Source organism: Phalacrocorax aristotelis, chromosome 1 (genome assembly GCF_949628215.1).
Source record: "Phalacrocorax aristotelis chromosome 1, bGulAri2.1, whole genome shotgun sequence".
NCBI classification, from domain to species: domain Eukaryota; kingdom Metazoa; phylum Chordata; class Aves; order Suliformes; family Phalacrocoracidae; genus Phalacrocorax; species Phalacrocorax aristotelis.
Window position 1 is genome coordinate 133,095,733 of NC_134276.1, and position 25,833 is coordinate 133,121,565.

Below are 25,833 nucleotides of genomic sequence, written 5' to 3' on the forward strand. Positions count from 1 at the left end.
AATTCTGACTGGTTTGAAGACTACATAAGCTACCAAGTTTACTAAATTCTAGAAAATTTTTTTCATAATGGTCTTGACTTTCTGTGAATAACAAAATTTCAGCCTTTTTCTGAAAAAAAGAAAAAGGCTATTTTCCATTACATCTCCAGAATCCAAAAGAGTATTTGCCTCTACAGTTGCCAGGATTTTGACTGCAGAGAACAGGTCTGCCCATCAACACTTGCAACATGAGAGAACAACCTGAGCTCAACTGGAAAAGGCAGTTTGAATCTCATTGAAAGTGGGAAATGGTTTGTATAACCTGGCCTTTTCCTGCGTAACAGGCCTGCTGCTTGCGTGTATCCAATATCAGAGAGAGGGACCTGGAACCTAATGTACATTTCCCAGAAAAGCTGTTATTACATAGCTACACCTATTCAAGCATACAGATGGCACAGGTGCTCTGTGAGCAAAATTTGGCCTGCAGTTCCTTTATCCTAGTGAGGAGGGATGAGTTGGAGACAGTCCAGCCAAATACTCAGAGCCCAAATTGAATTTGTGAGGCTGAAAATAAGAAGGAAAGGTAAGCTCAGTATCCCTGACCTACAGTTACTAAGTAACTAAGCCCTTCTATTAATTTACACAAACCCTTTGTAGAGCACAGCTGCACTATGTAAACATTTTGGATTTTCTTGAACCAGTGCAGGTAGAAGATTTCCATCTCTCCCTGCCTCTCCCCCAGCCCACAGCCTTTGTCTTCAGCAGGATTTTGTTGAAGTTATTGTGCTGAACATGAAAGCTTAAACACAAGTGACCCAAATTGAAAAAGATCACAGATTACACTGCAAAAAAATTTCTCTCTTGGGTCTTTTCCCATGATTGCTCATATCTGATCAGTTACACTATTTTAAAAGTTTTTCTTTTATATAAATCTTTCTTTACAAGCCTTGTGAGTTCTCTTCAACTCCATTACCTCAGGCTCTGGGATGGAGAAGTCAGTCTGCTTCTTTCAGTTTCTCTGCTTCTAATTCATTTTTTTCTGGGAAGCTGTTGACTAGTCACCCACTTGCTTTACCCCCTTAAAACTTTAACATCACCTTTCATGATAGGCTTGCAGCAGAGAACAGAGTTTAACCATACCTCTAAGCTGATCAAATAATGAGCTGCTGTGAAGAAGGCAGCCCTCTGCCCTCACTGTGCTCACCTCCCACAATCCTTGTGCAGATGCTGATGCACAGCTGACCCCACAGCAAGCCAATGCACTTCTACCCTACTATAAAAGTGAAGAGGGAACAGCTGTGAACAGAGGGAGAGAAAGCACTATTCTCAACAGCTGGCCTTTATATCAGGCTAGGGAAACTGTGAAAGTGCACTTTGAAATGGGATCTTTCTGGTCAGTCTAAGCTCCTAAAAGGAGCTGTCATACCTCTTTTCTTCCGTCACCACCAGCTGTGTATGTCTACTGCCTAAGAAGCACCAGTGCTAACACTCATTTGGCTGCTTGGGAACTGACCCCATTGAAAACTAACCCAATCCCCTATCAAAAAAATGGTTTCATTTGGATCAGCTCCTTGTATTGTTTCACTTGGTGAGGCAAGCATTGCTGCGGGCTGGTGAAATGCGCAGACGGTCATGTTGAAGAATATTTTTTTAGTTCAGATGCAACTTAAATTGGCTTAAGCTGATAGTGAAATATCTGTCTGAGAAGAATAAAACCAGCTGGGGTACCAGGGAGGATATATTCCCCCCTTCCTTCCCTAGTGTTTTCCATAGAATTTCTAGTATGCTCTTATGTGATTTGGTTTTTGTTATTTAAAGCCCTGTTATTTCCCTCACGATTACATCCCCTTTGACAGGCTGCTTTGAGGTAATACCTTCCAATTGGGCAGGAGGAGATGAGTAACTTGGCATGGAATTAATAAAATTAACCTGCACAAATCTCATATGCACTCAGTGATTACACCCCATGGCAGCTAAGGATAATGGTGGTAATTCTCCTGAAATTGCAAGGGGCAGAGCCTTGTGCAGGAGTAAAGCACAGCTGTTGGATGTGAGGTGTATCCATATCTTTAAGCCAGTTCCAATCTAGTGTGAGAGCCAGAATGGCATTTCGGACCTAGGCAGAATCTGTGTATGATATACTGTGTACAACTACAACTGAAAAATACTAGTTGTAGGCCCAGAGAATAGAACTGGAGAAAAGGAAACTGTTCTCTTCTTTTGACAGAAGTATGAGATACGGTGGTGAGGCAAGGTAGTGTGCAACAATACAGTCTTGTGGACAGCTATGTGCGCTCTGTGCAATAGCAAGGAGAAGTCTAGCCAGAAAGGGAAAGACATTGAAAGGCTTTGGAAAAAGATCAATAAAATCTGGAAGTCTTATGTTTACACAACACAGGTAGGAAGCTTCATGGCAGACTCCAGGCAGAATGGGCTCAGGTATAGAACTGCTACACAAGCTGTAGCACCAGGACTGGTGCAGCTTATGGTACTCCTTAGTCGAAGCCACACATCTTCCTGTAAGACAGAGTGATAGGAAAGAGACATCCCTGAATTTGGGTACCTACTGGCTTCTTTTTAATAATCTTTAAAAATCAGTTCACAATATGCTTAATTCTGCTGGGGAATCATATAAGAAATACACCAAATAAGAACTTAGTCATTGCCCCAATGAAGTTAATGTGAGTTCTGTTGTCATTGGAAACCCCAAATATCTAAATTTAGCTCAGTTTGCCTTCACTGTTGGATTGGTAATTGCCTAGAAAGAGAAACAGACTAAAATAAATCCACCTCTAAATGTTGTGGACAGCAGAGCAACACTGGCATAGTCTAAGCTCTTCCTTCTAATTTCTCCCGGATGGAACTTCCTGTGTTCCTTGTTTAAACAGCCCTAAACAATCTGGCATTTCCATTAAACTGACTGTTTGACTTTTTCTAAAAGAAAAAGGAAAAGAAAATAAAAAAGCATTATAATACAGAGATTATCAGCAGCTGGTGCCCTTACATCTAGAAAAATATAAATAGGTAACAGTTTAATCTTTGATTCCCCTCTCCTGTAGCAATCTGACAGGGAAAGATTTCTATGCCATGGCTCAGGGAAAGGAAAAATAAACAGGGAAAATGTGACTAAAGCAGTGCCTATTAGAATTAAATGTATGTGTAGCACAGCCTACAGTCATTAAAACAATCTCAAATATGAATGCAAGCTATAAATAAAGTCAACAGCAGGTGCCTCTTTTGTGTCATAGGCTTTTCCCAGGCTAAGTAGTAGTGAATGTGCACAGGAGCAGAAAAGAACAGCTGGACATTGGTGCCAGACCAATGTCTCTCTTTGTCTTAGAATAGGTCATAGAGCCTAGGCAAGACTGTTAGGGACACTGCACTCTCTCAGCAGCACAGCCAGCTTCATGAATTGACTGGGGTATAGAAGAAGACAAATTGTTATGTTGACAAATGGACATGGAAGACCTGCACTTAGAACATTAGGGTCTATTTGCATCCTTTCATTGACATTTTTTCCCAGCATAGGCAGAACGAAGTGTTATATTTTCCTCAGAAATCAAGAGCAGCTCTAAGATTGTCAGTGTTGGTCTGCACAAAAGAAAATATGTGATATATTTTTCCAGTGTAGAGGCACATTGTTGGAAAGAGGAAAGATTTAGTAGGGCAGGACTCTCTGAGAAAGAGTATGTTTACTAAGACTGTAGAGACTTGTTCAAGAATGTTCTCAATGCAGATATCATAGAATCATAGAATGCTTTTGGTTGGAAGGGACCTTAAAGATCATCTAGTTCCACCCCCCTGCCATGGGCAGGTTTTACCTACTGATGAGTAGGAGCTGCTGTCTTCTAGGAAGAGAGGGGTTGCAGTGTTCTGTGGAAAGAATGCTACTGAGGATCTTCATCATCTCCTTTGACTGGGGACATTTTAAATGCTTTCTGACACCTAGTCTTGTTTTTGCTTTCCCATAAGGGATCAAATGTCCTTGCTTAGCAAGACAAAAACATCTAAAAAGGCTTTTCTCCATTATGGAGACAAGATCGTGCACAAGATTTTCTTCTAATAAGATAAAGGCATCTAGTTCAAATTCACTGGCCTTCTGGATTAATTTTCATTGGGCATGGGAATCCGGTAATAAGTTGGAGGTCAAAAGGTTCAGAACCCTCTTCCAGAGCTCTGCCAAGCTCTGAAGAGGCACATACAGGTAGACTTCCCTTCTTTTCAGATACTGCATGTGTGAGCCATGTAGCAAGCTAAAAGCTCCTTTGCAGGTATATATTCTTGTTTGGCTTCAGTTTTTCTTCTCTGCTTTGTGGATATTGTGCATGATTGGAGGTCTCTGAGATTCCCTACGCTATAAAATTGGGACACAAAAGTAGTTTTACAGGGAATAGGATTTCTCTTGTTTAAACTCTTTTCAGATATGGGAGGGTACAGACTGAGGATTTGGGAGGTACTAGGGTGGTGGATGGGAGTCTTATGGGTGGCATGTGGAATGGATTCATGAAGCATGTTGAAAAGTAACTAAAGGCTTGGGTCTTCAAATGTTGTATTCTCAGTGTCTGAAACTGCTTTGGCATAAGTGCATGGGATAACAGAGGTTGCTACAAAGCAATTTTAAAGAGCTTCCCTAAGCCTGTACACATTTTCCGTAGGGGCAGGCTGCATGGTGATTATATGTATTCTTTCAAGCTAGTGTTTACAGGGGTGCATTGATGTTTGGGGGGAAAGTACTGAATGGAAGTAAAACAAAAAGGGAAAGGGACCCACTATTGAAAGCTTTCATCCTTACCTTGTCCCACATAGCCCTTAATAACTAAAATGAGTCTGATTTGCCTTTGGTCTTCCAGCTCCAAAACACGTTTGCCTGAAAATTTTTGTTGGATATACTTCGCATGTTTTGATAATGTGACTTATGAGATAACACTTCTACAAAGATATATATATATATATAAATACATACATGTACAACCACATACATACACGTACACACACTACATATAGACTTAGGAATGGCACTATACACCTCCATGCCTGTATGTGGCAGCTACCACAGTAAAGGAGGGGAGGTAGCTCAAAATAGCATGTACAGTCCTTTATGGAGTTGTTATTAAACAGAATGTGGTCTTGCTGTCCTGGCTGGTGGAAGTGTTTTATTTCTGTGGGACTGGTTCCAGGGGAGTTGCGTCTGAGGAAGGTGGATCCTAGGGAGAGGGGGTGACTCTCAATGAGGTAGTTGGATGGAGGACATTGAAAAAGATCCACGGTGGCTTGCGGAAGCATCCCAGAGTAGGAAATAAATGATACACTGTTTTTCATTAAGATTATAAGAACATCACATATTGACTATACAGGGCTAAAATCTTGTGTATACTTGTCCTGCCATGACACAAATCCCAGGCCATTGTGGCAGGTTTGATGATAAACAGCATCACATTGACGGGACCCTCTAGTTTAGCGTAGAGTGAGTTTTCCAGTTCTGCTGAAACAGCATTTCCTGGATGATACATACAAGCCTTTTCCTGATATTGGTGACATGCAGACAGATCTGGTACGGAGTTGGACAGAAGTTTCACAACAGCAGATTAGGAGAGAAAGAGAAGTCTGATGCTGGGGTTGTAAAAGGCACTGACACTGGGTAGCAAGACTCTGGTTTCACATCTCAATTTTAAATCGGTGCTTCTCGGTCCTCATAGCAGATTGGGGAACCGGTTGACCCAGAGGGAAAGGAGCATCTCTGCACTTCCAACACCATGGTATCATCTGCTTCTGATTTAGGACATTAGGCCAGATCCAGTAGTGCTTTGTTCACCATATAGGAATTCTAAGCTCTAGATATAAAAGATATCTATTTCGTTGTGAAGATACTTGCACTTTTACACTGGTTCTTACAGGGGCTAAGCAGTGTCACTTGCCCTGCTTAAGGCATAGTATATTTCACAGTCAATCAGGGCTATTTAGCTGGTCTTTGCTTTCTGTGTTCTATTTGAAGTTAACCTACTTCCTTCCAGTTTACCTGCCTTTGCTTCTGAATAGAGTCCCACCCACCCCTTGGTATGCAGGTCTACTTAATTATGTTCATATAATTAATTGTGACTTACAGAAGATACACATATTTAACTTCTTTAGGTTTTCAGGGTTTTTTGTCAATCCTGTAAGTCCCCAGGTACTCATTCCTAGTTTTCTTTTTTTTCCCCCAAATGGCCTCTAAATTGTCACTGTTTTGTTTTTTTTTAAATGTAGTGTGCCAAATGAAATCAGTTATTTCACATGTGCTTAAGACCTGAGTCCACGGGAAATTACATGTCTCTGAGCCTGGAAGTCATACCTCTGCATAGGAAAAATTTCTTTTACTTAATTCTACATTATGCTACAAAGGTGGTACGCAGCTGCTGAGTGCTTCACCTAACAGAACTCTTTTACCATCATACTAGCCTACATTTAGGCCTCAGTTAAATACATCTTCTCTGGATTTAGCTGCTTAGCCTCAACATGAACCTCATTCTGTGGTATCTGCTCAGTCTCTGATCTCCACTTCCTGCTTATTTCTCTGTTTAGACTACATGGCAAATCTACCATGTTTCTCTCATGTTACTGTCTTACAAGCTCTCACACGTTACTTCCTGTTTCAAGTCATTAATGAAAATAGTAAAAAAAAAGGGCATAAGACCATTCTTGCTGCACACCTCACTGGCTCTGCACTTTGACAGCTGCAAGGGTATTTTCTACACAGTCCCTCAGACAGTTTGTATCTTCTGTGCCAGAGAAACTTCAAATTTCATTTAAGCATAAGGTTTTGTGACATGTTTGGTCGTAATCCAAACATCTCTCAACTCCCATTTCTTTTCACAGCCCATTTGCTTAAGTGCACTATGGAAATTTGGGAAGGAAAAAAAGGCAGATTAATAGTTTTTGGCAAATGTTTCCTCATAACCTTCCATTACTCTCTTTTGCACTTGTTTCTGTGTGGAAAAATTGAAAAAGCTTCTAACGCAAGTTTGTGTGACTTTAATTCTGAATATATCTTAGTAGTCTTGTATTTTTACCTTCTGCTCTTCAAACTAAGTAAGTAGGTATTCAGTAAATAGCCAGATATTAGCAGCTTTTAGATTGTTGTTCATATAAAGCAGGCAATTCATGTTTTCATTTCTCCACATTCTATTTTCTTTATAAATTTGCTACTGGACTTTTCCTCAACATACTTTGTCTTTCGTATCAGGTGCAATCTTCAAGTTAGCTAGCTATGTTTCAGCAATTGGTTTTACTACAAAGCACAAGATGTTTGCACAAGCAGCTGGGTGTGAGCAAATGCTGATTTGAAAGGCCAATGCTTGAACTAGTAACAGGTTTGGCTGAGACTGGCTTCATTTAGCTAGCGGACTAATCCCAACAGCATCCACAGTAGTGTCTTTAGCACTGTGAGGCTGCATCAGGGCTTACTGACTTCCGGCAAGCTGAGGGAGGAGGAGATATGGCTCAAAGCATAGGCAACCCAACTGCAGAGCTATTTACTATTGCACACCCGAGATTTGAAAAGGTGATATGTGTGTGTGAATACATGTGCACAGCGTTGTCTGTCCAGTAAGGGGGGTGGGGGGGCACAATTGAGAGCCTGCAGTTTATGATTAGAACCAGTTTAAGCTTGCCTCCCACAAATAAAGCCATATAGTTTTGTATCACATGGCTTAAGATAAAAAAAAAAAGTTTTTCTCGATTTGAGAAAACTAACGGTCAGGCTTGGCTTTTGTATTTGGTGGAAATATTAGTTATGGGTCTTCAGTGTTGATTAAATTATAATGGGAGCTGTGCTCAGATCCTTGCTTATGTGGCCACGAACAACTTGGTGCTTGTTGTGACAGTATTTTTAATAGTGTGTTTTTAATTATATCCTTCCTGGGGTTGGATTAATTTGGCAAAGAGATCTTTACTTGCTCAGCTGAGTATTGCCCTGTCTTGTACTCTTTGGCCACAAAACACATACTTCTATACAGCGTTAACATACCTGGGGAGAGGGGGGGAAGTTATTTTTTATGAACTCTTGATTCTGTCTGTCTCCCTATTCCTGCCTGTACTAGCTGGTTTTGTCCATAGGGTTAGCAAACTGTATGTTTTGTTTTGTCTGAAATAATTTGCCAACCAAAAAAGGTTACACTTTCCAGGCAAATTTTTCTGGTTGTCCAGTAGTCCAACTCCATGTGTTTCTCCTTCATCTGAATCATGACCAAGTCTCTTAGCCTTGTCATAACTACCCAAAACCCTATCTGTTGTCTTGTCAATCTGAATTCTTCCTTTTTTTTCCAGTTCTTTATATTGGTGAGTTTAAAAACAAGACTTCTGCTTTCACCTTTAAATGCTGTGTAAAGGAAAAGTTCAATTTTTTGCTAGATTAAAATTGAATAGGTAACTTCATTAACTGAATGTCAGTAAACTGGCAATTAGTTGAGATTAAGACTATATTTATCTTGATGATAAAAGGTCAAAGGATTTTTTTAATATTTGTGGTGGTGGTGGTGGTGGTGGTTTCCCAGAGTTTTCTGCTGTGACGGAGATTTTTCACTATCATGTTCTTCTCAGAGTATTTTCTTATACGTTGGGTACCAAATGTAGTTCAGCAGGTGCTTGGAGTTGAAAATGCTGAACAAGATCAGCTCTATTTTAGTACTTTGAGTGGTAGTGACAAGCTTGGTGTGACATGAATCTCTGCCCAAAACCATGATTCTAAGCAACTGCACATGCTGTTTAGGAGAAAAACAAGCTTCTGTGGTTCAAAACAGCCTCAGAGCTTCTTGTTCCTCAAGGCTTGTGCTTTGATTTTTGGGGGCAGATCTGAGATTTTACTTTCTAGCTCAATAGGAAGGCATCAGTGCTGATACAAATTCTGGGGCTATTTTGGGATGGGGAAAAAATTATTTTTGTGTGTAGGTAGCCAAGTCTGTGCTACTTGGATAGGATAAGAGATGCAGGTTTTAGAGTGACAGCTCAATGTGACTTTGTTTGCTGGACAAAGGTTTCAAGTTTAAACTTTGAAGGGGCATACTGGGATTGCCAAAGAGGGTGCAAGCTTAGAGTTCTCTTGACAAAGGTTCAGTGTCAGCTTACTCCACATTTCACACCTACTAAAGTACTTGGCATCAGCTCAGTGAAGATTTCATTGGTGAATTGGAGATGGAAACATCTTCAGCTATTGCAAACCATCTTTGCAGTATTTTTTTTTTTTGGCCCCTCCTGGCTCCCTGTACACATTCATGTATCCGTAACTTTTCCCAGCTGAGAAAGTGGCGCAGATGAATGCTGCTTCTGCTTGAAGGGTGGGGGCATACCTGGAATGGGTCTTGAGTAATGCCTCCAAAGAACAGGTTACACCCACCTTTCTGCTTTGCCACAGAGCACAGTCCAGCTCCTCATGGTAATTCTAGGACATCTAAAGGCAATAGGAATGGAAAGATATATGTGCATGTGTGGACACATCTGTGTGCTCTTGTACCCTCAGGTGACAAACCTCAAGAAACTCTCTCCGTTAGCGTGTGTCTTACTTTGAGCTCCCCAAGCCTATCCATGTGCATAATTTTTGTTCCAGCTTCATCTCCTCAAGCTCACAATCTGTCTATCATGACTCACACACTCTGGCTTTGATTTAGACTCCATCTGCTTTCTCAGCCAGTCAGATCCCTATTCTTCTGTAACACACTGTAGGAGAGGTGTGGGACTGGAGCAGAACATGTATCTGTATTCAGGAGAGAGGAGGGGGAGGTGTACTGACTCCAGCCTCAAAGTTTCTCCTTGTCTCATCTGTCTCAGTGCAAGTGTTTGGCTAAGCTGCAAAATGTAAACACGTACTTGCCAGCAATAAGGCTAGTGCTGACTTGGGTGTGTGGGCCCTCAGATCAGATTTGGTCTCAGAGTGTTGCCGCTCACTGCACATTTATGGGTTTTTGAAAGGAATGTCCTTTCTCCCCTGCTTATTTAAAGGACTATCACAATTCCTTGACAAAAAATAGCAGTTGTTTTGCCTCTTCTCTGCGGACAGGGGAGGGTGACACAAAGGTAGCAGAGAGGCTGTGTGCTGGTGTCTGGCAGCCAGAAATGTGCCACACCCTCTGGTGGAGGCAACCAGCTGGTGTGCGCAAGACACTTGCCCTCAGATCACCACTGTCTTCTCACATGGACAGGGTGGCCCTCCCAGGGCTGAAGATCACTTCAGCAGGGAAGGGCTGTCCCCAGTTAGTGTACAGAGGGGGATCATGTGTCAAAGACAATACAGAGCTGGTGGGCTCTGAATTCCAGACAACAAAAGTAAATCTCTTCCTCTTCAAGAGACTAGCTGGGGAGATTTCCCTCTACTATAGGCTTGTCACAGACTCCCCCACCCATGAGCAGCATCAGAGAGGAATTGATGATGCAAGGTCAATCCTTGGAATTAAAGCCAGGAGGGAATTTTCCTAGGGACACTATGTTAGAGGTAACCATATTTTGGACTTGCCTTATAGAAAAGCACCTCTTAAGGTGAAGCTGGTCACTCTTAGATAATGGTTTACTAATATCAGAAAGGGCTGTGTGGCCCAACTTCTGGGAGAATACCCCCAAGAACATATTGTTAGAGCCTGGATTTCTTCTCTGTTGCTGGTAAGTGGAAACATCCAATGGGCTGCTAGGATCAAAAATATGATAGAAAGAAATGTAGAATGTTAGAGGAAAGCTGCAGAATACACTGAATTTGATTCTGCCTGTTTACTGAGAAAATCTCACAAGGACAGTGAGTTAAACAATGCAGCATCTTATCTTTGGATGCTAAGGTTTTGCATGCATGACACAAACTGACAAGACATCTTTTTGCAAGATACAGATCAAGATCTGCTCCAGATTTAGAACTGGAATAGAGAGAGATGCTGCAGTCAAGGGTTGAGGTCTCTGCTGTTAGTCACAATGGAGACAAGCTGGCAAAAGTGAGAGCTGGAATTCTCAGATCTGAGGTATGCAGAAATATGTGGAAAGTAGGCAGGGTAGAATTATCAGGAAAGAGAGCAGGAGTTTTCAGAGCGAAACCTGTTGTTAAAATGTGGAAAATGTGGCTTCCCTCTGCTGTATTTCTCGGCAGTCTGCTAACACTCCATAATTTTTTTTGAGTTGTTATATTTTAAGACTATAACTTTGTAAAAATTGTGAAAAGTGATTCAGAGACAAACACAAGTACTTGAAATATAGGTGCATACATGCTGTTTTACTCCCCTCCCTCCAACACTGAGGATACCCCACTTAAGATTTTCCCATTCTATTTAAAAATTCCCTAGATGGTAGGAAACCAAAGAGGCTTTCCTCCCTTCCAGCACTTTTCTTAGAGCCCTGGCTGAATTGAAGACATGAGATACAGGCCGAATATTTTCCTCCCACCTGTTTGTAGGGCACAGCTCAGCTAAAGAACAGAGAAGAAGCTCCTAACTGCACCCCCATCCAGGAAAATCTCAGAGTAAAAACTGAGAAAGAGGAAAAATGTTCTACATGGGAATGTTTGGGGGGGGGCGGGGGGTTGCAAGATAAGAGCTAATGAAAAGGAGCTGCAGCAACATGGACAGGATTGTAGTCAGAAGCAGCAATATGCTTCTAGGCTGGAGGTCTGGCTGTGTTTACACTGGTGCATGCAGGCCAGGTGTGACTGATGACACCAATGGAAAATGAGAAAAGCTGTTCCTTCTCCACTTTCTACATGGCAGGCTGGCCATGTGGCATACTGACTGTGTCGAGCAGTATTCATGTCCTGTTACAAACACTTTTGCCATGTTATAGAGACATGGCAGAAGCCTAAGCACTATAAGCCCGCTCTTAGCCACCTCGCAGTCCACGTCTGACTCTTGCATACACCCATATAGTCCAACAGCCTAAAAGTCTTTGCACAGAAAGAAAGCAGCAGTAGAAAGGGTCATTCCCATGCCCCTTCTCCCAGCTGAATCAATCCTCTGTGGGGATTGCAAAGAACAACTAAAAGCTTCTCTTTGAGGAGCAAACACAAGAAGACTGGCTCAACTGAAGAGTGTAATGGACTATTCCCCCCACACCAGCTATAAGGGGACATCCTCATCCTCATCTTCATCCTCCTCCAGGTCAGTGGAGTGTAGGCAGATGTCCTTGAGGATGTCTGAGATGTTTTCAGCAACTGGCCCTGTTAGCTCCATCTCTTCCAACTCAGTATCAGTGGCATAAGTGGAGCACAGGACTTCCCCATCTTCATGCAAGTGCGAGGGCTGTGATGGGTGCGAACAGGGAGGCAGTGGGCTCTCTGTGCCCAAGTCTGCTGCTTGCTGTGCTGCCACCATGCAGTTGTCCTGCCGGCTCCACACCTGAGTGTCCTGGCTGATGTTCTTACTGCTGATGGAATTCCTGTTGGTATCGCGGAAACTGGCAAGGGGCGGGCGGAGGCGAACCCCAGAGCGTGTGGAGCCCTCTATTGCCTTCTGAAGCTATGAGAAGAGAAAAAGTTCAGAAAAAAATGGATGAAAGGGAAGGTGACCGGCCCTACCCAGCAGAAGTTCATCTACTCTCCAGAGTAAGGGATCACGAATAGAGAGAGTCACATCTCTACCTCCGGGGCCAGTGGAGATCATCTTTTACAATGGTGTAACTTTTCATTCCACGGTAAATAACAAATTCCACACCACTTTCAGAGACAGCAGTAGCCGCTCAGTTAAGAGCCCTACATTCATGAATAGGGCGAACCATCTAACATCCCTGTAAACCACACCTGCTGCCTCCTCTGAAATAGTCATCCGTTCCTCTACATGGCTTCCAAAGGGTTGACTCAGAATTCAACACTGGATTAAAAATGTAGCAGAGTTATATATATTCCCAGCTGGATTCTCCAGCACCTGTAAGTTATTGGAATGATCCACAGGGCATTAGTAGTTGATTAGGAGGAGATTAAAGGATCCGTACTTACCTCTTCCAAAGCCAATACTCCCCTCAGTTTCCCCATACTGGTTACATAAGCATGGCTGAGTCCCAGTAATGAGAACAATGTATGCGTCTAGGAGCAAAACCACAAAAGACCATGTCAGGGACTTTGGAAACTAGTAACATGATACTTGCTGTTAGAACTGGGACTTGGGATATAGAAATGAGAATCACAAAAGTGTACAAGTCTGCAGTCATCCCAGTGAGAAACTACCTCTTCCCTTCTCCTTTTGTAGCTAGCAAATACTTTGGTCATTCTGCAGTGGAGCCATAATTGGGAGAGTGTTGATGATGGAGAGCACGTTCTCAAGGTCACTCCTGTCCTGCATCTGGCAAACAGAGATTCACATGCAACACCCTGTGTATTTGGGGGCTTATGCAGATCCTATTTCATTTTGGTGCTGGAAATTAAGCTGTCATGTAGTAATATGCAAAGTCAGAACCTGCTTAGGTTGTTGATTCCAGTGCTTTCCTTAACACTAGAAGATTTCTTTTTTCCTGTTCCAGAATATTTCGTGCCAAAACTTAAGCTTGTTGCAGCTTATCTAGTGCAATGGGAACATGGAGAACAAGTTACTCCTTTTCTCTTACAAAGCCTTCTTAAAAGGACAGCTATCAGACTGCTATCAATCTTCTTTTCTTCAGCCTAAATATACCTCATTATTTTGCTGTTCTTCATAGATCAGGCTTTCTAAAGCTTTCAGCATTCTCAGTGCTCATCTGTGGGGTATTTCGAACCTTCAGGTTCTTTAAGCTGAGCTCTAACTGGACTTTACCTGTGGCCTTACATGACGTCATTCTTTCACAGCTGGTGTTTGCCTTTCTTTTTAACATCACATGAGATATTGAATGTCATGTTCAAGTGTAAACTAGGGAGAAATCTCATTTCTCAGGAACAAGACATTTTTACCCTAATGTAAAAGAAAATCAGACTGGTTAAACACAACTTGATCACGATGAGCTGTGATTTTCTTGCCATTGTCAGTAGTCTCACATTTAGCTCTAACTATGCATATCTCATAGTTTGGTTATTTATTCCTGCATTTTTTCTGCATCCAAGTTGACTTGTCTGTTATTTCAGAGTTCCTCATTTGCTCCTTTTTATGAGAGATATGAAACTTTCCCTGTTTGCAGTATTCAGGTATAATTCCTTGTAACCCCTATATTCTCAAAGATAAACGCTAATGGTTTTCAGACTACTTTAGCCAGCCCTTTAGAAAATGTCAAACTCATCTTAAGTATATGCTAACCTGTTCTTATTTTGCTCAAGGCTGAGATCTTACCCCTCTGATAACAGTAATTAATTAATTTCGTGCAGGGCATATGCTGAATGTTCACATTAGATGAATATTGATGAAAACATGCACTGTGCACTTTTGCTTCAGTAGACTACTTTCCCTTTCCACTGAATGAAAGCCCAGTCCTCTCTTACTCCTAAAATAAAATGATTGCTTTTATCCCCAGCCATCCCATGCTAACTCTAGAAGTTGTATGATCCAGCTTCCTCTTTCCTTGTGCTTCAGTTCAGTGAAAAGCCTATGATATAAGGTGGTTTCAAACAACTCTTCTCATGCAGTGAGGCAGATTCCACACCCTCACAGAAACACCCTGAGAAATCCAGTACTACTCATTGCAGTGTGGCACACTGACAAAGCAGAGTGTAAATCTCAGTGTAATGCCCCCAGCAGCAAGGCATACAATGCTTCTGTTAATGCAGTGGCTGGGAAATCGTATGTGGTGTCCAAAAGATATTTTAATAAATGCATTCAGACTTCTTATCATGTATCCTTTCATTTTGCAGGAGATTGGATGTACATGCAGAAGGTTATAGGAACAAACTGACTTCTGTAGCTGGATGTGGAAGTAGCTGGTGACAGTAGTTGTAGGTAAAGACAAGGAGAAGAAATAAGTCATAGACTAGACTTGCGATGATAGATAGGGTGGAGGAAAACAGTGTATGCCCCAGAGAGACATCTGTACCCACCTTGTGCAGGGAAGTTCTCTCCACCAATTGGAAAGGTGAAGGGTCTATGCGGCAGCTGTCAAAGCACACATTCTTGTTCAGCTCCTCCTGTTCCCAAGCATGTATCTGACACAGGGAAGGAGAAGAATCACTGTTACAGTAATCAGCAGTGTTGCTGTTTTGTGTACCCAGACTAGTCCCATTCTCCTGTTAATGATTTTTCCTTCCTATGTAGATCATTCATCTTGCCCATTATATCACACCCCTCAGGGTTTCTCATCCCTTCCTTGCCAGATGTAAAGTCCCTATGGAAACAGCAATTCTAGTACTTCAGAGGTTTTCTGAGAAGGTGAGGTTTTGCCCCTTCCTGCTTAAAGAGGGAGTGAACATTTTAGCTTTCCTTTCTGAGTGCATCTTCCCCTTGTCATTGCAAGATAATAGTTCCTTTGTGTAAAGACTGAGGGAACAATATGGACGCACAAAACTATTTACATGAGGAGGTACCTGCGGAGGTCTCTAGTCCAAAACCCTGCTCACAGCAGGGTTGACTTCAAAGCTAGATCAGGTTAGTCAGAGCCTTACTCAGCACATCTAGCAGGACCATCTCTTCTCTTATTGGGTGAAACTTGCCCACTTTGCAACTCTAAGAAGAAAATGGCTTTAGCTATGGCTTTACGTGGCAATCACTGAGGTTGTCAGAGTATTGCAAGTAATAGGAAATGGGCAAAAGAAGCACTCAATTAACCTCACTCCCTTTTTGCACCCAGTCTTACCTCTTCTGGCCTCATTGTGTCAACAACTTCCACTGGCTCCTGTAGGAGAAAACACTGTTCAGGACAAAGAACCCAGAGTTTCACAGCACACAGAAAGGAAAAATTTGCACAGCCTCCTCACCCCATGTGGTCTCCTTTTTGTTCCAAATAGTATTTTATTGAGTGTTTAGATTTTCTTTATACTCATACATTATAAGGTGTACTCTGCACTTGCTGTGCTTCCCTTGACAATGAAGATTGACTGTGGATTGTTAGTGGAGCAATTTAGGTCCCTAAACATGGTCATCTAGTACTGATTTAGATGCTCTTGGATATCCCATATGGGGTCCAACCACTGCCCTCGAATGGATGGTCTCCCATAGACTCTGTATGATATCCATCACCCCCCAGATATGTCAGATACCCAAGGACGTCTAACATAGTACAAGGCAAAAGCATTTTTTTCTTTTTTTTTTTGGGGGAAAACTGTTTGCCAAATGGCATAGAATTGCATTTTATTCCAGGTTAGCCAAAATAGCATTAAGTTATTCACTGAGAAATACATGCCCACACTCAGTCATGATGGTAGCCTTGACACCTGAGCATAGATGGCTCTTTAGGAAGATGCACACTCCTTTACAGTAATCACACCCTTTCTCCTTGGAAAGACTTCCCCACTGATGCTGTGAGAGTTCAGGACCATAAGCATGCCCACACTTTGGCCAAATGCTGAATGATTATGAGTAGTAGGTTCTATTTCTATTGCATTCCCTTTCCTCTTCAAGGTACTACTTGGCTCTCTGTATCCCTAACCTGGATGGCACTCTCTGTTTCGAGTGGACGGTTGTAATGGCACAAGAGCTGCTGGATCAGTTGCCTCAGACTCCTGAAATTGCCTGAAGGATGAAAACAAATACATGGATAAGAGAGAAGAACAAGTGAGAGACAAAAATACAAAGTCCCATGCCCATCTCCTTGCCCAAGGCAGGCTGGAAAATAATATGAAGGACATAATAGATGGTGTATGACAGGGCTGAACTAGTCACAGTCTAGCATTCAATTTGTAAGATGGTGCCTGGGACATGCCGGAATAAATATTCCCATGCAATATCTTTTCTTCAAGAAGAGGATTACAAAGTAGCCCTTGCAGAGAACAGGTAATATTCATGGATCAGGGTCCCTGAAGAAAAAAAAAAACAACAAAAAAGCAACAAACCAGAAGCAAAACTATGAACACAGCAAACAATCTGGTACAAGGCATAAACTGATATAACTAGAGGTTTCTGCAGCCCACAAAGAAAATGTTGTTTGGAGGATGAGTATGGAAAGGGAAGGTGAGAATTTGGAAATTACTTCAAAGACAAAACATACCAACAGCCTGGATGTGACAGGTACAAAGGGGTGAGGAGTCCATGGGTTGTGCCAGCAGTGTAATGGTGGGAATGAAAGAAGACTGCAGAATTATTCTCCCAGGCGGGACAGTCAGAAATTAGTAATAAGGAGGAGATACTGTTTGGTGCTGTTGTGAACAAGGCTGTGGAGGAAGGTTAGTCTGAAACAATGACAGCTATGAGCCAAACTAAAGATTATGTCAGGGAAAGCCTCGTGAAGTCACCCCTGCTCCACTTCCTCTTGTCACTCCTGGATCACTCAGTACTAGGTTCACATAAAACATCCCACACACTGTCTTTGTTTTGATGTGATTCTTTTTCCGATTTGGTAAGGGAGGTGGATGGTTGTCCCATCACTCTACTGCCCTGGAAGCATAAAGTGGATTTTCCTATGCCTTAGAGGTTTAGTCATACATAAGTGGTGTTAAGGAACTAGAATGTGCTATATGCTATGTTACATGCTAACCTTTGGGTGCCTAAAAGCATGAGCCAGAGCCGTACCTCCTGTATTCTTTCTCGTGATTGGGCTACACATCTGTGCTTGCTCACTCTCTGCATATTTCAACACACACGAAGGAAAAAAAGCCACCATCTTGCATCAAATATACATGATATACGAATCAGAAATGAGCTAAGAGTACAGTCTTGGAAGCAAAGTGAATATAGGATGGGGTGGCACACAAAGAATCCAATACATCAGTATTTGCCAATCATATTAACGTAGCTGTATCAGAGAGATGTGTGTCCAAGGAGGAGCTGTTTAGTTTTGGAGATGGCTGAGCAACAGCCTAAGCTACTCAAGAAACAAGTAGAGGTGTTTAGCTCTCAGGCTGCTTTTCTCAGGGAAATTCATTCACAGGATGGAGGCAAGAGATGGGACCCTTCCATGCACACTCTCCAGAAAAAGTCCAATGAGATGTTATTGCAAAGGACGGAATGGGGAGTACTGACAGAGAGAGACCAGCCTGAGTGGGCCGACTTTTGCCGTGCTCTCTGAATGTTCACAATCAGAAGACATTTTCAGCTACATTACACTGATGTTGAGGTGCATTAAAAAAGTACCTTTAATACAGGAACAGCAGAGGCACGTACACACAGTTAGCATGAAAACTTCCACAAGCTAGCTAGGATGTGGCTGAGGCATGCCAGAAGTTACCATACCTGGGAGTTGCTGTGGCTCCAAAGTTTCAGGCATTTGTTTAAGAGGACTTGTTGGGCCATTGGGCTCCTCTGGGTAGCTGGGAGTGGGACTTGGAGGCCGAGGCAGCTGTTACGGAAAGGAGAGAAAATGAAGTCAACCCTGTGTCTATTCATTCTCAGCCTCTCCAAATGCCTTACTGCTTCTTAAGCAGTCTCTGTGTTGTAGTGTCTCCACTTCTGTCCCTCACCTCTCCCTTCTCATCTGTATCCTCATCCTCATCAACATAAGCAAAAGATTCATGCTTCAGCTTTGGCAGGGTTGGCCACGGTCCCTTGCGGTGCCCATCATAGGGTGCCTCAGACAGCTTCTGCTGCATTTCTCTGTTGAGGAGCCGTCGTCGTTCTGGGCTTATATGTCTCTGGAGGAGAGCCTGCAGTTCAGATCGCTCTACAGACCCCAGAAGGATCATGGTCTCTGCGTAACACAGAGCAGAGAGGCCATTGAGCCACTTCAAGGTTTTGAATGTCCCTTGCCACGCACTGCCCCTTCCTTCCTCCAACCTCTTCAAAGTGCTCAGACTCATACTATCTAGAGCTATACAAGAGTCATTGGCCAGCCTTGCTAGTTGCTGCTAATACACTGTGGGGCTGTGGGAATCTTACCATCCCTGACTTGTGCCACTCCTTAGCACCACACCAGAAGCAGGCTCTTTACGTACACGAGATCCCTCCCTGTTGTCAGAGTTCAGTCCACAAACTTCTCACACACCTCCCTTACCTGCTGTATCTGCTTCACCGCCCACACTCCAGCTTACCTGTCTGACCAGCTGAAACAGCCTTCTGTCATACATCATCCATAGCAGAAGATTTTTAGGATGATTTTTTATGTAGTGTGTCACACTCCTTCACAGCATGTAATTTGAAAGCTAGTTTCTTTGGCTCTTTAAGCTGAGAAAGTCTTCAGAAGTACCAGTTTCTTGCACATTGCTTACCTGGTGAGTCCACCAAAGGCAAAGTCTTAACAGTGGTGCTTTGGAGTAGAGTTTGCAAGTCTCGGTATTTACAGTTGGAGGAGACAAATTTCACATCTTGGACCATAATATCCTCAACAAAGATATTGTATTTGCTGTGAATTTATGGACAATAAGGGCAAGAGTTAGTATATTAAAAACATCTAGCAGGTGAATTCCTTACAAAAATATATAAATGATCACTTCTTTAAATAGTGTTCTCAACACAGTTCCTAAATAATCTTCTGTGGGAGTAACCAAAGAGGACTTTCCAACAGGCTCAACACAGATTAACTGGATTTTCACTACAGTTGTATTCTACTCCATTACCCCTCACCATAAAAATACACACATACAAATACATACATGTATAGATATTTTATATATACATACCTGTGTATATTATATATACTAGAAAAAGGAAGAAATGTATATGAATACCTGAATTTTGTTTTAAGCAAATTATCCAAATAAAATGATATTTCAAACATTTTCTGGAGAAAAAAACCCAAACAGCTCTGAATTCAGAAAAGAATGAAAATGAGACACGTGACTCTCAAATTTTTAAAGTGAAGCAATTTGGTAATATTAATACAAATTCATTAACACTGCAGATTATTCAAACTGGTGCTTTCAGTGAAAAAAAGATGGTGATTTTTCTCCATTTCCATGTGTGAACCCTAATTCTACTCCACCACTTGTTTTTCTTGCTCCAGGCTATTCTGCCTTTTTATTTTCTTTGTAATACTACCCGCTTTTCATGACCTTTTATTCTCCCATGATCTCATCTTCTTCTGCTTTATTTCTTTGCCACTCCCTGCCTGCACCTCTGCTGTACTACTATACCTTATGTGATTCCAGCCCAGGTCTGGCAGGTAGGGCAACTTCTTCACCTGGATGATGCTGTCATAGAGGCTGGGCTGCAGACTCTGGGCCACCATGTTGGCAAGAATGACAGCCACCATCATGGGGAGGATGTGAGAGATCTGGCCTGTCAGCTCGAAGCAGATCACAGCAGTGGAGACAGTGTGGCTCACTGCTCCTGTCAGAGCTGCTGCACCTTTCGCAGGTAAGGTGGAAAAGGAATAGGGAGAGAAGACTGTCATATAGGACGAGCATGTCGTGTCAAACAGGAAAGTCATGAAAAAGAAAGACATGGAGACTCACCAATGACAGCATACCCTCCAGGTAAGATTTGATAAACAATACCATCAAAGACGATCCCATTGGGAAAAAGTGATGCCATGATTTCCCCGATAAGACGCCCAAATGCAGCACCTGGAAAATACCACTGATAATTATGGAATTAACATCTAAGGAATGCTCAGTCTGTGCTGTGCAACTATGCTGGGCAGTCACCCGAGTATTTTCTAACAGAAACAAAATTAAAACTTACGTTAAAATTATACTGGGGACTAAAGAGTAGTTCTCAGTTACAAAATATAGAAGTTAGACTCCAATGGGACAAAAAGGTACTAAGATATGTAAATACACTTGACCCCCTCATTATTCCACTTAGGCACACCAGGCACAGTGGTATTTGTGATTCCCAGGTAGGAGGAAATATTTTCAGAATACGTACAGTGTCAGTCCAGCTCTCAGTTAGAGCCCTTCACACACTCATTCTACAAATGTCCAAACACTAGAATCACAACTTAAAGAAGAGTTTAGTTGGGAAGGGATTTTTGGAGGCCTTGTTCTGACCCCTGCTCACAACAGGGCTAATTTCAAAGTGAGAATAAGTCGCTCAGGGCCTTGTCCAGCCAAGCTTTCAAAATCTGCAAGGATGGAGATTCTCCAGCCTTTCTGAGCACCTTAACCAAGGAAACCATTTTTTCCTTATGTCCCATCAGAATTTCCCCTGTTGCAACTTGTGCCTTTACCTCCTATTTATTGTGTGTCTCTAAGAGGAGTCTTTTTATCTTCTATCCCCTGCTGCATTAGGTGGTGAAGGCCGCAGTAGATCCCTCTTGGCCTTCTCTTCTGCAGGCTGAACAAACCCAGCTTCCTTAGATTCTCCTTGTTTGTTTTTGTGCTCTAGCACCCCAACAATCTCAGTGGCCTCCACTGGCATTCATTGCACTTTGTCACCGTCTCTTGTATCGGTGTACACAGAATGGCACAATATTCCAGAATTGTGTCCAAAATGGTGAATGCAGGGAAATAACCAATTTATTTACCTTGCTGGCTAGGCTTTTCCTAATACAGCCTTGTTTGTGGTTAGCCTTAGTCACTGCAAGGGAATGCTACTGACTCATGTTTAGTTGCAGCCTGCCAGAACCCAGAGGTCCTTAGCACATACCATTTCATTTAAGAGCTGTGGATACTTAATGCTGAACTTCATGATCTTGTATACTTTAGTCTAACATAGCTTCTCTTTCTTAACACTAGCATCATATTCTTTTTAATTTTTTGGTCTTGGAATTAAAACCAAGTTGGAGTTAAAAACCAATAAATTCCCATATGTTACCATATTTCAGTCAGAAGAAATCAGTAAGCGGTGGATTACATTGCAGGTACTAGTTTTGAGGTTTTCTCTTCTAGTTGGCCCTCAGGGTTGAAAGGAGCAACTACTACTAATTGTAGGATAAGAGTTTCTCTGTAGGTGAAGAGGCAGAGAAATCAGAAGGCCATGGCTCAGCATGCTTCCCCACAGTGTGGCTTCCTTTATGTAAAAGGACAGGGATTTCCTTCTCAGCATTTGGATTTGGGGATAGGAAAATGACAAAATCAGAGACTCAGAAGCTGGTATATGGACTGTTAACCAAGCTTGTCACAGACATCAAGTGGTGACTCCTCATCGACTAGAAGAAACCTCTCGGGTACGTATGCAATGCCTTTCTTATCCTCTCCACCTGTCAGACCTATATGCTGCAAAACACAATTGAAACTCACCTAGAACAAAAACAGGCATGAAGCCTCCACAGGGGATTGGCATCGTGGTAGCAATGACAGACATCCAGAACTAGAACAGAGGCAGAGGGTGTGATTGTTACTGAGCAGCAACAGCATTTCCTGCAGCCCCACTCTGCTGCCCAGCCTGTGAATCCATGAAGAGCCATGTTCTGAGGGATCTGGCAGTTCAGCCAGAAAGTGAAGGGTAAAAGGCCTGTGGGGTGTGAAGGGGAGCTGGAGGAACTCTGGCCATACACCAAGATTGATGCAGAGGACCTCTGGGCAACTGCTGTGGTGGCAGGAAAGCTGAGTCACCACAGGGATGGATGAACGTGACAGCTTCTTTGCCTTGGACCTCAGAATTTGAGATTTCATACTGCTCCAAACAGCTTAGGTTTTCATAAAACAAGGTTATCAAAATTTCAGACTCTGAAAGATTTCAGTATGAAGCAAACTCTGGAGGTCTTTCCTCCAACTTCCTTCTCCCAGAAGGGCTACTTACTAAGTTAGATCAGGTTGCTCAGGGCCTTGTCCAGGTGAGTTTTGAACATCTTGAAGGGTGGAGATTCCCCAGCTTTTCTGGGCATTTGTGCCACTGCTGACCCACAGTCCAGGGAGATTTTTTTTTCCCTGAAGTCCAACTGTCCTAAGTTTTCTTTATTATAGCTTATGTCTGTTGCTTCTTGTCCTATCACTGTGTTGGGCAAAATGATTAAATCTGTCCTGGTACTGCTAAGACCAGTTCAAATGCTGACTTAGCCCAGCAGATATAGACTTCTTCTGGAGGCAACAGACTAACGAACACCTAACAAACATCTAACAAACACCTCAAAGGCCAATACACTCAGACCTTCTCAGGCAATGACAAGAGATTCCCATAGTTGAGGGAAACACAGAGGATGCTGCTGTTTCAAAAGCTTGTACAAAGAAGTGTACTGGCAAGATGTCCCTTGCTGCAGCAGTATCATCCATAGGAGAGAGCCAACCATGGTCCAGCACATCAAGAGCAATACTTTCAGGTATTTCAGGACCATATTCTCCACAGAGCGGGCAAATCTTTCCTGTTCAGGGTCCACCTTTGAGGAAGTGATGCCTCTGTAGACATTGTTGTAGCTGTAGACAAGATACTGAGCTGTAGACCATCAGTTTTGTGAGAGGAAATCTGCCCAAGACAGCTTTTCCACTCTAACTCTCATAGGATGGTTGGCGTAAAAGGGAAAAAGAAGCCAGGATGTAGCCTTCCATTTAGGAAAGCACTCTACAAAGGTAACAGTGACCCAGCAGAACAGCATCTTTTGGCCCATGGTAGAGGAACATGCTGAGAGGATGGGTTGGACCATCAGTTTGATACTGGTTGTTGCTCCTCCTTCCATAAGCCATTTAAATATTCCAGAGGAGAAGTTCCTGGCTGGCTACAGAGGCCAGCAAGCTGTGGAAGTGGAGTACTGCTAACTAAGCTCTGTCTTTGCAGTACTGAACCCAGGCCAAATATAGCTGAGAATTGGGACTATAGTGCATTGGAGAATCAGGCCAAATCTTTGCCCAGAGCTGAAACAGCAGTTTCTTTTTTATATGGTCTATCCTAACTCTGAATATATCCAGAAGAAAATAAACTGCTTGAAGCAGTTATTTAGTGAGTTGAAGAAGCCTTTAGTTAATGGGACAAGGCCAATGAATATAGTGTTTTAGGATACAAGGCTTCCAAAGGAGAACAGATGTACTCAGGATAGATATAGATGTAGTCCATCCCTCTTCTATTCAAGTAAATGAGACCTTATCTGCTTGGTACACTGTAATCAGAATTGTCACAGAAGCAGAACCCTAACTGCCCATCAGAAATTTAATACAGTTTTACTTTCGGTGGAATCAGCTGTGTCAATCAATCATTGATGTCCATTCCTAATCTACTGAAATGTTCAACTGATATTGCAAGATTGCAAGGTGGCCTCAGCTCTTTTGCTCCTTTGCAATGAAAAAATCCACCATTTCTATGATATTGTTACCCTCTTACCTCCCCCCACCGAAAATTTCTTTCTTGCTACTTGTATTTTGAATACTGGAATATAATGTTTTATTCTTTCAAATCTCTTCTCTTGCTCTGTCATGTGTCAGTTATGCAGCTGATTCTTTCAGAGGCTGAACAGTTGCAACTTCCATAGACCATGTCAGCTCAGAACATATACTCCACTGTTGCTTTCTGAGAAGTGAGCAAAACTGTTTTCAGCTGCATTTCTCCATCAAGTTACAGTACTGCTAACAAATCCCTGAGTCTCACATCATTGTGGATTGTGCTTGCATATTCTTATTTGTCTCCTATCTGTGGTCGGAAGTATTAAGTAGACTATATCAGGTTTTATTTAGACCAAATGTAAATTATCCAAGAACTTTTTACGCTATTACTTATTTTTCTGGAACTTGAGAAATCTTTCCTGATATAGTCTTCCCTATGAATTACTACACGGTGGGTACCAAGGGTCATTCAGCAGGATGCATGAGGAAGATGACCTAGGGAGCAGTGAAGGAGGTCACTATATTAAAGCCAGAAAACTATTCCCTAATAATTTTGGTAATCTTGTATTCAAGGGGGACAAAAATAACTTTGAAAGATGTAAGACCCCATTTCAGTTGTAGTGCTTCATTCAATACCCAGCAAGTCATCATTGGCAGTTCACAAGCTATTCTAGAAAGGATCAAGAACATTCACTCTGAGTGGAGAAGGGTTATGGTGAACTGGGTTTCCTACCTTCATGAGAAAGAAAAGCAGGATGATGATGAAGACACTGACTTTGGGATGGATCCAGGCAGCAGATTTCCCTAGGATCTGAGGGTCCCCTGTGTATTTTGCCCAGGTATAGTTATCAAAGAGAGAGCTGATGGCTTCCCGTGGCATCAACTAAACAGCAAAAAAGAAAACCAGGCATGAGCCATGAGATTAGATGGAGCAAATATTCTACCTCTGTTCCAAGAAAGCAGAGGAGATTTTTACTTCAGTAATTGATGATTATGAGACTTAATTCACATTTTTAGTCTTCAGGAAGAGAGATAGATGGGACTTTACCTGAACTGGTGAAAGGATAACTTTCACACATGGGGTAACATCTTCCTTATTACTTGCTTAGGAGAGTGGATCTTTTTCAAGTTTTATATGAAGGAGATAGCAGAGATCGTAAGTCTCAGGTTATAGTCCCTCCTCAGTCCAAACTCCCCCCAAATCTTTCTTCCTCTTTCCATGACATAAAACCTTATGGTTTATTGGGGCACAGGGTAAGGGAAGACTGTTCTGCAGAACTGCACAGAATTGCAAATACACATCCCACTCTCACCTCTCCTGCCATGAACTGCCCAAATCCTGGAGGAAAGGTCACAGTTGCTATAAGGAAGGTTATAACCCCAGGGTATATGAGGCGGCTGAAAAGAAAGAAAAGTTTATTGAAATATAACCTCACATTCTTTTCTTGTAGCACTATCAACTGCAGGACTATGAATGCTATTTCTGTGAAAGAGCATTGCCACATCTGTATCCATTGCTTTGGAGTTGTCTTACCAGCAATTTAATGCCCTGCTCCACTGATCACCATCATTCCTAGAGAGTTCAGCTGTCAGCAAAGCCATTTTTCCTATCAGAATTAAGGTACTGGGAGGGATGGAGGGAGAGAGTGATGTACAAAATGCACAGACTTCACCTATTGTCAAAAATCAGGACCACCTCCATTTGTCCTGATTATGCCAATCTTGCCTCCTCATCCCCCATGCAATGCATC

The 25,833-nt window shown here is 42.3% G+C and overlaps 1 protein-coding gene across 1 annotated transcript in view; it reads right to left on the reverse strand.

The window, feature by feature from the left end:
• Positions 1 to 10,664: 10,664 nt before the first annotated feature.
• CLCN1 (chloride voltage-gated channel 1) overlaps positions 10,665 to 25,833 on the reverse strand; it is a 71,730-nt gene continuing 56,561 nt past the window's right edge. The window contains exons 12-24 of the mRNA XM_075108880.1: positions 25,396 to 25,480; positions 24,816 to 24,965; positions 22,073 to 22,142; positions 20,345 to 20,455; positions 20,024 to 20,237; positions 19,160 to 19,293; positions 18,416 to 18,642; positions 18,189 to 18,294; positions 16,450 to 16,532; positions 15,658 to 15,696; positions 14,906 to 15,010; positions 12,908 to 12,994; positions 10,665 to 12,431 (exon numbers count right to left, since the gene is read on the reverse strand). Of these exons, the coding sequence (XP_074964981.1) occupies positions 12,033 to 12,431; positions 12,908 to 12,994; positions 14,906 to 15,010; positions 15,658 to 15,696; positions 16,450 to 16,532; positions 18,189 to 18,294; positions 18,416 to 18,642; positions 19,160 to 19,293; positions 20,024 to 20,237; positions 20,345 to 20,455; positions 22,073 to 22,142; positions 24,816 to 24,965; positions 25,396 to 25,480 (1,810 nt within the window). The 3' untranslated portion in view covers positions 10,665 to 12,032. The remainder of the gene's footprint in view (positions 12,432 to 12,907; positions 12,995 to 14,905; positions 15,011 to 15,657; positions 15,697 to 16,449; positions 16,533 to 18,188; positions 18,295 to 18,415; positions 18,643 to 19,159; positions 19,294 to 20,023; positions 20,238 to 20,344; positions 20,456 to 22,072; positions 22,143 to 24,815; positions 24,966 to 25,395; positions 25,481 to 25,833) is intronic.